The sequence below is a fragment of the Bos grunniens genome, chromosome 7 (assembly GCF_055505025.1).
Source record: "Bos grunniens cultivar Pamir isolate PY7600 chromosome 7, Bosgru_T2T1.0, whole genome shotgun sequence".
Taxonomy (NCBI): Eukaryota; Metazoa; Chordata; class Mammalia; order Artiodactyla; family Bovidae; genus Bos; species Bos grunniens.
The window spans coordinates 39247365-39261473 of NC_141171.1; the positions used below are offsets into that span (position 1 = coordinate 39247365).

At 57.5% G+C, this 14109-nt stretch overlaps 1 protein-coding gene across 3 annotated transcripts; it reads left to right on the forward strand.

Annotated features, from left to right (window-relative positions):
* The first annotated feature begins 54 nt into the window (after positions 1 to 54).
* Positions 55 to 12269, forward strand: N4BP3 (NEDD4 binding protein 3). 3 transcript variants are annotated; one of them, XM_086410986.1, is made up of 6 exons: positions 66 to 311; positions 505 to 719; positions 5830 to 6180; positions 6394 to 6921; positions 7361 to 7615; positions 7741 to 12269. In XM_086410986.1, the coding sequence occupies exons 3-6, from the start codon at positions 5860 to 5862 to the stop codon at positions 8266 to 8268; spliced, it is 1632 nt and encodes a 543-aa protein (XP_086267112.1). In that variant the 5' UTR covers positions 66 to 311; positions 505 to 719; positions 5830 to 5859; the 3' UTR covers positions 8269 to 12269. The 3 variants fall into 3 exon arrangements, with proteins under 3 accessions (XP_086267109.1, XP_086267112.1, XP_086267110.1); XM_086410983.1 differs by lacking the exon at positions 505 to 719 and having other exon boundaries at positions 55 to 311; XM_086410984.1 differs by lacking the exon at positions 505 to 719 and having other exon boundaries at positions 122 to 311; positions 5833 to 6180.
* The last annotated feature ends 1840 nt before the right edge of the window (positions 12270 to 14109 follow it).

The following is a 14109-nucleotide window of genomic DNA, read 5'->3' on the forward strand; positions in this document are numbered from 1 at the left end:
GGGCGGGGGTGGCCCCCGTCCCCGCCCCCCACATCCGGGGGCCCGGGCCGGGCTGTGGGTCGGCCGCGCGCCGGTGAGTCAGGCCGGGTTTTCCCTCCGCCTCTGGGGCAGGATAGCGAGCGCGGCCGAACGCGTTCCTCCCTCGCCAATCCGGCTCCGGAGCCCGCCCGCCCGCGTTTTCCCGGCGCCTGTCGCCTGGCCGCTCCAGCCTGGTTCGCAGTCTCGGCCGGAGCTGGCGCCCTGGAGGAAGGGTTCAAATCCGCGCGCAAGGGAGCTGCAGCGCGCGAGGGGTGCGGATGGGCGCCAGGATGGTGAGTAGGGCGCACCGTGGGGCTGGAGCCGCGGCCCGGGGCTGGACTCGGGGGGTGGGGCTGGCCGCCGCCAAGGTCTAGCTTTCCCGGCGACCTTGGCCAAGCCCCCAGCCCTACGCGGGCGAGGTTCCCGTCTGAGAAGTGGGCAGGGGTGGCAAGGTGAGGTGCGCGCCCAGCTACCCCTTACTTCCAGACATCGAAGCACCGAGGTGCGGGATCGGGGACCGTCCGCGGGCAGGGAAGCTGTGCTGAAAGGGCAGGCGACAGGTTACGTTCTCCTTAACCCATGCAAAACGTGCTTTCCTTGGAGGAGTTCCTGGGACCCCTGAACCACCACTGGGGTGGGGCAGGTGCCCTTGGCGCGGGAGTCTGACCTCGGCTTCCGCGCCCACAGCCCATCCGTTCGGGGTAAGTCTTAGAAGCCTGGGAGAGACATCCCCTCCCAACCCTCAGGTAGCTTGGGGACCTCCCCCAGTTCTGGGGGAGCCCTCGCCTCTGTCACATCCTTCCGTGGAGATGCCAACCTCCACCTTCCCTAAGAGACGGCTTCCTGCCCTCTCCTGCCCCCTCCGGGATACCACCTTCCTCCACTATATGAGCCCTGTATATAGCTTGCTGTCAGGGGTCCCGTGAAGAGCGGACGCTCCCAGATCCTGAGCACCATCCCAGTCTGGCCACAACCTTCGGCCAAAGTGAGGGCCCGTCTGGAGCCGGGCGGAAATCGGGGCCGTGACTGCGTCCGGAAAAAAGGACCGGGACCTGTCATCTCCGACGCGGCAATCCCCCCCCCACCCCCCCCCCACCCCCACCCCGCCCGCCGCCCCGCCTCCCCTCCCGCCTCCCCTCCCGCCTCCACGAGCAGACCGGGTCTCTCCTGGCTTGCACCGGGGGCTCAGCCTGTCCCGCGGCCGTGGTGCTCTGTCCCTGAACGGCCCAGGGAAGGAGAGAGGCAGGAGGCCGTCCTGGAACCGGTGATCTGCTTCCTCCCAGAGCCCTCCTGGGCAGGGCTCCTCTCCTGCCGACTGGCTGTGTGTGGGTGTGTATGTGCCAGACTGAATGAGTGCGGCCAGTCTGCTCAGGCCACCGCCTATGGAACTAGCAGCTTCCAGGGCTCACAGTGCCCATGCAGCGGTGTTTCCACTATTTCTACCTGACCCAGGGGCAGGCAGTGGATATTCCAGGCTGAGGGGACTGGGATCCAAACCAACCTGGTTGCAGGTACCCTTGGGAGAAGCAGGTGTGGAGAGCTGAGCAGACATAAACCACAGCAGTGTGGGAGCCCAGGGAGGGCAGCTGGTAACCCCTGGCTGGGACAGCCTGGGGCAGAAGAGGGGGTCTTGCCTGGGGAGTTGAGATTGCTGGTCATGTGGAATCACAGGCAGCTCACTTCTTTTTGGACTTCAGTTTACCTAGCTGTAGGATGGGGTAAGTGCAACTACTGTTTTACCTGCCTCCACGAAGCTGTCTCGGAGATCAGATGATGAAATGAAAGGGCTGATAAAAACTGTAGAGCGCAAGTGACTTAGTGATACTAAGAATCACTCCAGCAGGACTCTGCCTCTTCATGAGTTGAAATGGGGCTACAGAATGCCAGCCTCTCCCATCTCCTCCCTGGGCCCCTCTTACCCACTGCCCCCTCTTTTGGAGCTGGGACATTCCAGTCTCATTCCTCAGGGGCAGCTGCAGTCACTCCCCTCAGCAAAGCTGATCCTCCAGCAGGTGGTGGGACCCTCCCTGGGGCTAGGACTCACGAGGGGCTAAAGGCAGTCAAGGCCAGACTGGGAGCTTCCTACCCTAGTGCTTTGGGCACACTCCAGAGGAGATGCACAGTGGGGTCAGGGCAGGCTTCTAAATGTAGAGAGCCTATGGACTTTTTCCTGTGCAGCTGAACATGACCTTAGGCACCTTATTTTACCTCCTGGGCCTCAGTTTTCTCCTCGGAAGTAGGGGATGACACTCTTCCTCTCCCATGTGTGTTGTGAGCATGTGCCAGGCCCAGCATCAGGCTGACCCAAAGAGGCACCCACTAAGGGACACCAGGATGCCTCCCTGAGTGTCCTGTCTTTTTCTGCTTCATGGCCAGGACCGTATCCCAGCCCCATTCTCCAGTCTCCACCAAGAGTTGGTCTAGAGAGATGCTCCCAGTGTCCAGGCTGTCTGATCTTGGAGTAGATGGAGGGGAAGGTGGAAACAGGAGTAAAGGGACCTTGTTGGGACCAACTAGGCCTGTGCAGAATAGGGCCTACGTGACTAGCTGAAAGCTTGCTGGCAGAGCAGTGGGGTGGTGGCGGTGAGGTTCTGCTCTGTGCAGAGCTCTGGGCCCCAGGCACGTCATGAATTCTGGGTAGAGAAGCCCAGGCACTTGGAGGAGGAGGCCCTGTTTTCCCCAGTGGGGCTGCAAGGCACTTGCTGTCTCTCCCTCCCTCCTCCCCCTCCACATCCTCTCCTGCACAGATGCCCTGGGCCAGTCCCTGGGCTTCCAAGCAACGGGAAGGAATGTGTGTATTGGGGGATGTGGGGAAGGCAGGGGAGGTGGATGGAGTTTTTTAGGAAAAAGGACCATCCCCAGATTGAGACCTGAGCAGGGTAGAGCCTCCTGAAAGCCAGGGCCCTTGGCCCAAGGGGGAGGAGCTAATAATACAGCCTGAGAAGTTATCTAGGAGGGGTGGAGAGAGGAGGGGGGAGAGTGGGGGCCTTAGATAAAGACAAAGGGAAGGGCTGTTGCTGCCCCTTCATGTAGCTCCGGAATTAGTTCAAATTGCTCAACTCAAGTGTGAAGAAAAGCTGATCCCATGCCCTCCTTTGCCACACACACATACACACACACACACACACACACACACACTCGCCTCCTTCTAGCAGCCTCGGGGCTAGGAAGGACAGCTGGGTATTTGTGTGTGGAAGGTGCTCAGTGCAGTGCGGATGACCTTGAGTGTGTGTGAGCCTCGCTGCGTCCTCTCACAGAGAAGCTTCTGGGCCACTGGTGGCGCCGACTGGACTGCAGTATGTGTGTGGTGTGCGTGTTTCGGCCCATGACTGCTTCTCCCCTGGACCTGGGACCCTTTGTGGAGGGTATGGGGTGTTGATTATTGCTCCCTGAGACAGGAAATGAGGCTGTGGCCAGGGGAACGTGAAGCAGTGTGTGTTTGGGATTGAGTGGGCATGTTTAGCTCCCCTTGCCACCATCCCTGCCCCCAGGCTCTCACCAGGCTTGCAGCTCAGGAGCCCTTTCACCTCCCTGTCCCTGTGCTGGCTGTCACCGGCAACCCAATAGGAAAGCAGAAAAAAGTAGAGTCTTTCCCATTTGGGGGAAACTGAGGCATGGTCAAGGGAGGTGTCCCATGGAGAGATAATGTAAGGGTGGGCTGGAGACCAGATTCTCTGCTGTCTACCTCCCCAAGAAGCAGTGACAGGAGTTCGGTGGGCTTGTCTGTTGCTTGGTGGGCTTGTCATGGTGAAGGGGTGTCAGAGTGGGAGGCAGGATGCTTCGATTCCAACTCTTGGGTTGTGGGTGACATTGTTGGTTCCCACTAGACATTTCGAGTCATTGTACTGTAATCACAGGCCAGCATCTCACTCTGACCAGCTCTGTGACCTTGGGCAGGCCACTTCACCTTTTGGAGCCCCATTGCCTTTACCTAAAAAACACAGACAGTTAACCATGTGCCAGGACTCTGTGAGACCCCTACGCAGGGCTGCATCACTGTAGGTGCCCAGCACCTGTCATCCCTTATCTGGATGACTCCCCTAACCTTGTATGGCTTGTGGCACCCCCAAAGAGGTTGAGCTGTCTGGGGACTGGAAAGGGAAGCTTGGGAAGGTTTCTTTTGCCCAGGGTAAGGTTGAGGACCGCAGGGTGTAGGGGCAGGGCCGTGCCTTCCACCCATCTCCCTCCCTCCTCACAGAGAGCTTTGTCTTCTATAAACACAAAACCTGGAAATGGTTGAGGAAGATGGAACCTCCTAACCATTGTTTGGTGTGGGAGTCTGTGTCCCGGAAGCATATTGGATTGGGGCAGTTGGGGTGGGGCACATCGGACTTGTAGCTGCATTGTGCCTGCTGGGTGTCTGTTCAGGAATGGGAATAGCTGGGTAGGAAGCAGAGAAAGGGGCTTCTCTGGTAGCTCAGCTGGTAAAGAATCCATCTGCAATGCAGGAGACCCTGGTTCGATTCCTGGGTCGGGAAGATCCTCTGGAGAGGATACCCACTCCAGTATTCTTGGGCTTCCCTGGTGGCTCAGATGGTAAAGAATCCGCCTGCAATTCAGGAGACCCCGGTACGATCCCTGGGTTGGGAAGATTCCCTGGAGGAGGGCATGACAACCCACTCCAATAGTCTTGGCTGAAGAATCCTGGGACAAAGGAGCCTGGAGGCTACAGTCCATGGGGTCGCAAAGAGTCGGACATGACTGAGTGACTAAGCATAGCACACAGGCAGAGAAGGTGGCATTCGTTCATTTGCCAACTCCTTTCTGAGCACTTACTGTGTGCCAAGGACTGGGATGGACACAGGGGATCCAGCGGGGCACTGGGGATAGGTCCTGCCTTCCACAGTGTGGTCCCAGCACAGGTGGGAGGCAATCCATAGCCCCGTCACTTGGGCACTCCCCGGTGGTGTTAGTGTGTCTACCAACTAAGCTCAGCTTCAGCTAGCCCGTGTTGACGCTGGCTGTGGGCCAGGCCCTGGACTGGGCATTCTATCCTCTAATCTTAGCCAGTCCTCCCAGCATCCATGAGTGATAAGAGTTGACATAGTCATCATCCAGATGGGGAAGCCAGGGTCCACACACTGATTGGTTCCATACATTGGGTCAGGACTGGGGCCCTGATGCCTGGCAGTGGGCTTTGAAGTGGCAGCATATTAGAGGGGCTGGCAGGGGCTCTGGCTGCCCCGTCTCCCTGCCTCCTACCACTGCTCCAACATGAACACCTGTTCCGGAAACTGTGGCCATTGTTCCTGCCATCCTTCCGTCCCCTGGGCCCTTCCTGTTTGTATCCGTCCTGCTGGAGCCCCTAGCCCCACCCGTGCCAGGCGCTTCCCTTGGGAAAACTCTGAACCTCTGCAGGAAGAGGGGTTGAATGAAGTTTTTTTCCCCCTCCCAAGGGAAGAAGAAGGATTGGAGCTTCTGAGGCCACTGGTCGTGGTGCCCTGTGCCCTCCGCCCACCCACCACGTTGGGTACCTGGCAGGAGAATGAACAAAGTTAGAGTCAGAGATGGATTCTGCCAGCCCAGTCCTGGGAGGGGCCCCTATCCTGCTGCTTCAGGTCCTGGTCCCCCTGTGACCCCAGTCACACACTGGCCCCTCGTCAGAACTAGGGCACTAGACAGGTAGCCTTGGGACTTCTCCTACTTTCTCTAGGAGTCCTGTTCCGGATTCTCTCTGGAACCCACATCGGCCACTCCTGGGTGGGCTGGGGTGGGGGAGCTGACACAGAGATCAAGCACCTGCTTCTAGGGCATCTGGGGAGTTGGGCAGCAAGTGCGTACCTGCCCCTAATGGAGCCTCCCAACCCCCAGAAGCAGCCGCCTGTGCCCTGGTGAAACTTCATGGCCACAGCCCCAGGCCCTGCTGGCATTGCCATGGGCAGCGTGGGCAGCCTGTTGGAACGGCAGGACTTTTCCCCTGAAGAGCTACGGGCTGCACTCGCAGGATCTCGGGGCTCCCGCCAGCCTGATGGGCTCCTCCGGAAAGGCTTGGGCCAGCGCGAGCTCCTCAGCTACCTGCACCTTCCCAAGAAGGATGGCAAGACCACCAAGCGGGCCCCTCGGAATGAGCCTGCCGACTATGCCACCCTCTACTACCAGGAACACCCTCGGGCTGGTGACTTCAGCAAGACCTCGCTGCCTGAACGGGGGCGTTTTGACAAGGTGTGCCTCGGCTCCTCCCCTCCCTACTGTGGCAGGGTGGGGAGGGGGGCTCTCCCTGAAGACCCCGAGGCTGGGATAGGACATGGAAGTCTTGCTGTGGGCTGGCCTGGTGACATGTACCCTTGTTCTCAAAGGGGATTCCCAGGGGCTTCGGGAGGGAGCACCAGAGAGCAGTCAGCCCAGAGCCTCATCCCTGGCCTCTCTTTCTGGCAGTGTCGCATTCGCCCATCAGTATTCAAGCCGGCCTCGGGCACCGGGAAAGGCTTCCTGTCCATGCAGAGCCTGGCGGCCCACAAGGGCCAGAAGCTGTGGCGCAGCAATGGCAGCCTGCACACGCTGGCCTGCCACCCGCCCCTGAGCCCCGGGCCCCGGGCCAGCCAGGCCCAGGCCCGTGCCCAGCTGCTGCATGCCCTCAGCCTGGATGAGGGCGGCCCTGAGCCCGAGCCCAGTCTGTCTGATTCCTCCAGCGGGGGCAGCTTTGGTCGCAGTCCCAGCACTGGCCCCGGCCCGTTCAGCTCCTCCCTGGGCCACATTAACCATCTTGGGGGCTCCCTGGACCGGGCCTCACGGGGTTCCAAGGAGGTTGGGCCACTGGCTCTGCTGAACTGCCTGCCCGAACCACCGCCCCCCTACGAATTCTCCTGCCCCACCGCCGAGGACATGGGGACTGTGGTGCCGGACACCTGTGAGGAGCTCAAGAGGGGCCTGGGTGAGGAGGATGGCGCCAATCCCTTCACACAGGTGAGAGCAGCTGTTGCCTGGGCCACCTGTTCTGTCCCCTGGCATTAGCGTACAGGGCAGACAGAGGGTCGCCCGCCAGCTCTCCTGCAAGGCTCCAGGTATACGAGGGTAAGGAAGAGAGAGATGAGTTTGCTTCTTTCCCCAAGCCCCACATGACATGGGGATTGGTGGCCTTTGCAGGAAGTTGTGAGGGAGGGAGACTCCCTGGGAGGGCTGCGTGCTGGGGACACTTCACCACCAGAGGATACATCCTGGGTTGGGGCACATGTGTGCCCAAAGCATTGCACCCTGGACCCTGTGGTGTTGAGACAGAGGATATCAGAAGCAGCTGGAGCGTTGGAGGAGCGGGCCAGCCATACAAGTGCAGGCAGTTGGTATCCAGGGGGGCAGGGCGGTGTGTGGATCTTGGGCCATGGCAAGTGCTCTTTCCCCTGGGCAGGTGCTGGAAGAGCGCCAGCGGCTGTGGCTGGCTGAGCTGAAGCGCCTCTACCTGGAGCGACTGCACGAGGTTACCCAGAAGGCCGAGCGTAGTGAGCGCAACCTCCAGCTGCAGCTGTTCATGGCCCAGCAGGATCAGCGGCGCCTGCGCAAGGAGCTGCGAGCACAGCAGGGCCTGGTCCCGGAGCCCCGGCCACCAGGCAGCCTCCCAGAGACCGATCCTAGTGCGCGAGCAGAGGAGGAAGCCCGCTGGGAGGTAAGAGACCAAACATTCAGAGACTCCTGCCCCCACTGCTGTCGTGCCATCCTCTGCCTGCCCTCCGACCGGTCCCCTCCTTACCCTTCTTTCCTTGGCTCTTGCCCGTCCCTGTCCCCCTTCAGGTGTGCCAGAAAACAGCAGAGATCAGCCTCCTGAAGCAGCAGCTGCGGGAAGCCCAGGCGGAACTGGCTCAGAAGCTAGCTGAGATCTTCAGCCTGAAGACACAACTTCGGGGCAGCCGGGCACAAGCCCAGGCCCAGGATGCAGAGCTGGCCCGGCTGCGAGAGGCCGTGCGGAGCCTGCAGGAGCAGGCCCCTCGGGAGGAGGCCCCAGGCAGCTGTGAGACCGATGACTGCAAGAGCAGGGGGCTGCTGGGGGAGGCGGGAGGCGGTGAGGCCAGAGATGGGGCTGAGCAGTTGCGGGCCGAGCTCCTGCAGGAGCGGCTCCGAGGCCAGGAGCAGGCGCTGCGCTTTGAGCAGGAGCGGCGGACGTGGCAGGAGGAAAAGGAGCGGGTACTGCGCTACCAGCGGGAGATCCAGGGCGGCTACATGGACATGTATCGCCGCAACCAGGTGTTGGAACAGGAGCTGCGGGCGCTGCGGGAGCCCCCCGCGCCCTGGAGCCCTCGGCTTGAGTCCTCCAAGATCTGAGGCCCTTGGAGCAAGCTGACAGCAGAAGCACTGTCAGAAGATGGCTTGGATAAGCCCACCCTGAGATGGCCAGCCCCTTCCGTACATTGGTCTGGGGTGGAAGCTGCTGAGACCAGCCAGGGATGGAGAGGCTGGCCGAGAGGAGGGATCCAGTGGGGCTGTGGGCTGGATGGGGTACCAGTAGCAGGAGGAGCCAGGGCAAGGTCCCCCCTGGCTGAGGAGTCTTCCAGGCAGAGCCCAGCCCTGGAGTAGGTGTGACCCAGGAAAGGAGGTTTGGAAGTGAAGAGCCCTGTGAAGCAAAAAGGGCCAGTGTGAGGAGGGGAGGCTGGAATGGGAACTTTGGCCTCCCCAGAATAAAATCACATTTTCTGTGAGGAATTACCAGGTGATAACGTCAGGCCTGTCCCTGGCCTGAGTGCAGAGGACTGTGGAGGGTCCGGTTTGGGGGTGTTGGCCTGGACTGTAGCTCCACCATGTCCATGATCGGCAGGCAGGGTGTACCCTGCACCTCTGTGTGCAGCTGCTGGACAGGCACGTTGGGGAGTGGAGGAATCCTTGCTCTGGCACCACAAAGTTTCTTAGCTGCTATGTGAGCTGAAATTCCTTTCTTTAGCATCAGTGAGATTTTAATAGGGAACAATGCCAGGGAACCCAAGAAAACAAAGGGGCAAGACAATCAAGGCATTGCTAGAATATGAAATGTCCTCTTGGTAAAAAGTCTGGGCTCCTGGGTCCCAGGCCAGGCTGGATGTGGGGCCAGCCTAAAACAGCTTCTGCTGGAGAGCCTTAAGCCTCCAGTAGTCTGCCCCTCCCAGAACTTGCCTCCCACCTTTCTCTCTGGCTTGTGTACCCCTATCTCCATTGGGATGAGGGCCTGGAAAGATGCAGGAAATAAGGCAGAGAAAGCTCGATAAAGGGCTGGAACTGCAGCAGAGAATGTGGACATTTCCCCGTAGGCGTGGGGGGCCATGGGGTATTGGGCAGGAGTGTGATCTGATTTGTATTCTGGAAAGCTCTGTCCTGGGAGGAAGCACCCCTGTGCCTGGCCCTGCATTGCCTGATCTTTGCTCTTAGCCAAGGCTTGCTGGTCCTTGGCCCCTAAAACCCACTCCCATCCTCTCTGGACCCTTGCTCCCTCCTGGTGGGTTACCTAGAGCACAGAACCAGTCGGGCTGTGCAAGTGGCATCTCCCTAGCCCTTGCTGTGAAGCTGGGAGTCCTTACGGATGCGTTAGTGTATCTGCTGCCACACGTGGAGCACTTCCTCTCTGCCTGGTGCTGCATTAGGCTGTCAGGATCTGGGGGCTCAGGGTCGGATGAGACGTGCTTCCTGCTGCAGGGGAATCAATACACAGACGTCTCCCTCCCAGGTTGCCTGGTGGGGCAGGGGCCACCTCTGATCTCCGCAGACACTCCCAGTTTGCTCCCTTTGGCTGTGCTCTGCTCCTTCCCTGGCCACACCCGGCAGCCCCCTCAGGTGGGCCCTGATGGTGGAGTGGTGTGCAGGGGATGGACGCAGCTGTGGAGTGTAAGCCAGTGGGCTCCGCCCTTTTAGGGAGGAGAGTGGGGTGTGTATGTTGTCTGCCGTGGGGATAATGTGTTTATGTCTGTGTGAGTGGCAAGTGTGAACAGTAGAGATGTGCTGTGGGTGGTGGGTGTGTCTAAGGGGGTGTGTTTGGGCCTTCTGGGTTGGGGCTTCTCCCTCTGTTCCATTCTTTCCCACCCTTCTCAGCCCCTTTTAGTCCTGGCCAGGCTTGACTAGAGCTTGTAGCCAGGTCAGATCCCTGGGCCTTGCTGAGAGCTATCTGGGCTCAGCCCTGAGCCAGGTCCTCTGCCTGGGAAGGGAAAGTAGGGACACCTGGGTTAGGCAGGTCTATTCTTCACAGGCCTTGATACTCATTTTACACACCCCACCCAATCAAGCTTTCTGGGTCAATGGTTCCTCGAAGGGCCCTCCAGAGCTCAGTGCTAGCCTGAAGCCTGGCTCACCCCATGGGCTGGAGCTGGTCAGGCTGGATACCCATGTGGTCCACAGTGGCTGGGGTCTACTTTTTGGTGTCCCAGCTCTGCAGAAGAGCTCCCCACCCAGCAATTAGGGAGCTGGGCCGGCCAGTACAGCCAGCAGGGAGTGGGTGGGCGGTACCAAAACTTGGCAGCTGTGCCAGAAACCAAGGCCAGGCCCAAATGTAGGGGGAGGGCGCAAGAGAGCTGAAGCTGGGGCGTCTCAGAGGGAACCAGATCCTGTTAGCTCATCGCTGCCAGGAAAACCAGTTCCCTGTCCCCAAGCCGGCTGGGCAGCTCTGGGGCCAGCTGATCACAGGTGCCACTGTAGTGGTTACACCTTGGGGCAGCCCCTCCATCCTGCCCCCAGTGGATCTCTCAGCGCCCCAGCTGTCCTCCGACCCCCTCCCCCAGCAGACTAGGCCCAAGAGCTGATTCTTTCCAGAACTGAGACTAGCTCCCTGCCTTTGGTCCCTCTTGTTCTCAACTCGATAGTGTGTGTCCTCCAGTGGCTCCTTGGGTCCCTTAGCCTATCACTTGAGGCTTCTGACAGTCTTGCCTCCAGGGTCACTGATGGTGGTACCCCTCCTAATCCCAACAGCCCTCTGGGCCCTTGTTCTCCAGGCAGACTCCCCCCGACCATGATGCTCAGATTTTCCCTCCTTAGGGAAGCCTTCCCTGAACTCACACCCTGTCCAGGCAATTCCTTGCTCCCTATGCCCGCAGCCCCTGTTTCCCTCCACCAGCTCTGTCTGTTCCTTTGGAATGGTCAGTTTGCCTCTGTTTTCCACTGGGCTGTGGACATGGCTGGAGCAGGGCCACATCTTCTGTTTTCATCCCCAGAGCCTGCTGGTTCCAGCCCAGAAAGCAATGGGGGGGGGGGGGGCTTTGGAGTCGAGAGACTAGACCCCTTCCCTGACTGGCATGGGTTCAAGCTAGAGGTGGTAGGGGGAGGCGGCAAAGGCTCAAATGCCAAGCGTTCATTCACCTTTTGTGCCACCTGGTCAAACCAGGTCTGTGCCAAGCACCACCATTCACTGCACAGTGAAGCATTGAGTGCCTCCTTCGGGGAGGAAGCTGAGGTGGTCAAGGCCTTTGCCCCTATGGTCGTTTCCAGCGGGTGAGGGAAGGAGACAACACATACGGGTCCATAGTAGTGACTGGGCCAGAAGAGTGCCAGCATTTCAGAGGTGGGGACAGCAAAGGCACCTGCACAGTGGTGAGCAAGCCAGCAGAGCACGCAGAAGGCAGAGGGAGTCCATCTGGGGGACTGAGAGTAGATTTCTTTGAAACTGGTTGGCTGTGGGTATTAGGGAAACATTTCCCAAAGAGGGTATAGACCCTACAGTGACTATTCAGATTGCAATAATCCACCATTCTAGTAGGTGGGGGCTTAGCCGTCTATATTGGGTTCAGAAAAAAATAACGTGCTATTTCTTGTAGAAAAAAACAAAAAATATGAAATAATGCAGCAAAAACAAAAAGTGAAATATGTTATGAGAGGTGAAGTTTGAACGACAGGAGTTCAGAGGAGAACTGGCTCACTTATCACTCCAGGTGGTGGGGTGGGGCGAGGGGACAAAGGTTGACCAAACTCTGGGCAGGCACTTCCAAGCTTTCTGACTGCACCTTCTGACTGTGTGCTTCCTTGTGCAGCCAGTTCTAGCAAGAATCCTGCTAAGTTAGGTTAGCCAGAGTCTCCCATCTTCTATGTCTGAACACCCTCCATATTCTAATCCGGTTCCTCCACCTGCAGCATCTCCCACATTATGTCTGGTCACTCTGGCCTGCCTTCATTGAGAATTCTCTGCAGTCATTTAGCCAGTTCCCCCTGCCCCCTGAGGTTTCCTCTTAGTAATTTTTCATCCACTGACTTCCACCCTGCACCTTGGCCATGAAATATACTTTTCCTTGTATTTGGAATTGAGGCCACTCTCTGACCCTTACATAAAATCCCATTCCAGTAGCCTCCACTGAATAAAGTCTTCCTTACCACTCTAACACACGTCATGGCAATTTTTTTTTCTTTTTTCTTTAACAGAGGCAAGCTTCCCTGAGGAGGAGAAGTTGCTGCGGGTGGGGTAGGATATTTCCTGTGGAGTAGAGTGGGATGAGGGCATTCCAGGGTGGGCCTGGATTTCGTCTTGGGAAGTGTGGGGCAGGTCTGCAGAGGGTCTTGTCTGGAAAGGGAGGAGGCAAGACAGATACTGGGCAGCCCGGCAAGCTGGCACAGAACTTCACGCCTGTGACTGTGGGTGGATCCCTCAGGCAGCCAAGGGACAGGGCCAGAATTGGGACCAACTTTGTGTGTGTATGACCTGTGCAGTCACCAAGGCCTCACACTCAGAAGGGCCCTAGGCTTGGCGCAGTGCTCTACTGTCACAATCTGGGACTTAATGATGTTTGAACAAGGGGCGTCACATTTTCATTTTGTTCTGGGGCCTGCAAATGACACAGCTGCTTCTGGCCTGAACCAAAGCTTTGCAAGGAAGGGCAGGGACAGGGAGAAACAGGAGACTGGTTGGGAGCCACCTGAAGGGTGGAAGGAAGAACAGGGCCTGAGCAGGCAACTTGAGCTCCATAGGCTGAGCCCTGATGCTCCCAGGTTCTGCAGAGAGCAGGCAGTGGCGATCCCACCTGCTGTTGCCCCCTATCCCATCAGCTATCAGGGGATGGTTCATCTTTTTCTAGCCTGGTGTTCCTGGACACACTCTGGGAGGCATGGAAGACTGTGTTTTCAGGACAGAATTCCAAGGCTTGTTCTGTCAAGGACCAACCTTTCTTTCTTCCTAAAGATTTATCTGGTGTGCTTTTTGTGTAGTGGTCTCCCTGCTCCCTGCCATTTTAAAAGTATAATTTATATAGAGAAAAATTCAATGTTTTGACAATACAGAATTGTACAACCAGCCCTAAGCCAAGATACAATATGGTTTCATCATCCTCCCAAATTCCACCGCCCCCCTCCCCGTCCCTCTATCCTTCTGTTCCACCCTCAGGCAACCAGTGATCCGCTTTCTCAATAACATTGTGTTTGTGTGTGTGTGTGTGTGAGCAGTGTTTAATCCCGATTTCAAAGTAGTGAGTAAAACAATATGCAAGGGTGAGTGCATGCTCAGTCTCTTCAAACTCTTTATGACCCCACCAGGCTCCTCTGTCCATGGGATTCTCCAGGCAAGAATACTGGAGTGGGTTGCCATGTCCTCCTCCAGGGGATCTTCCTGACCAGGGATCAAACCCGCATTTCCTGTGTCTCTTGCATTACAGGTGGATTCTTTACCCACTGAGCCACCTGGGAAGCCCCAAACAATATGACATTGGTGTAAAAATAAAACTATACCTCAGTGGAAAGAATGAAGAACTAGAAATAGACTTCATTTTGAAGAAAAACCTTGGTATTATGGTAATGGGCTTCCAAAATGAGAAGGGAGGGCAGGATTATTTTATAAGCAGTTCTGGGATAACTAGACAGAACTGTGGGGAAAAATAAGTCATACTTTGCACCATCCCCTGCAAAATAAAATAGAATTACATTTTAAAAATAAAATCCTAGGAAACTAGCAAAAGGTGAAGCAGACTGTTAATGAGTTAGTGGAGAACAGCTAAGTTTTTCTGCTTTGAAGCAGCCACACTCCAATAAAATGAAATGAAATAAAATCACACAGTCCCAATGAGGAAAGGCTGACAAAATTAGCTAGGTAAGAAAACATGTTGTGCCCTGAAAAGTGACAAAACCATCATGACAGGTGAAGGAGCATGACATGTGAGCTGGGCATTCTGAGTTTTGCTCACACCCAAGTGTGGCTGAGAAGCAGGTTCCTCCAAAGTGGGGAAGCCTGGGGCA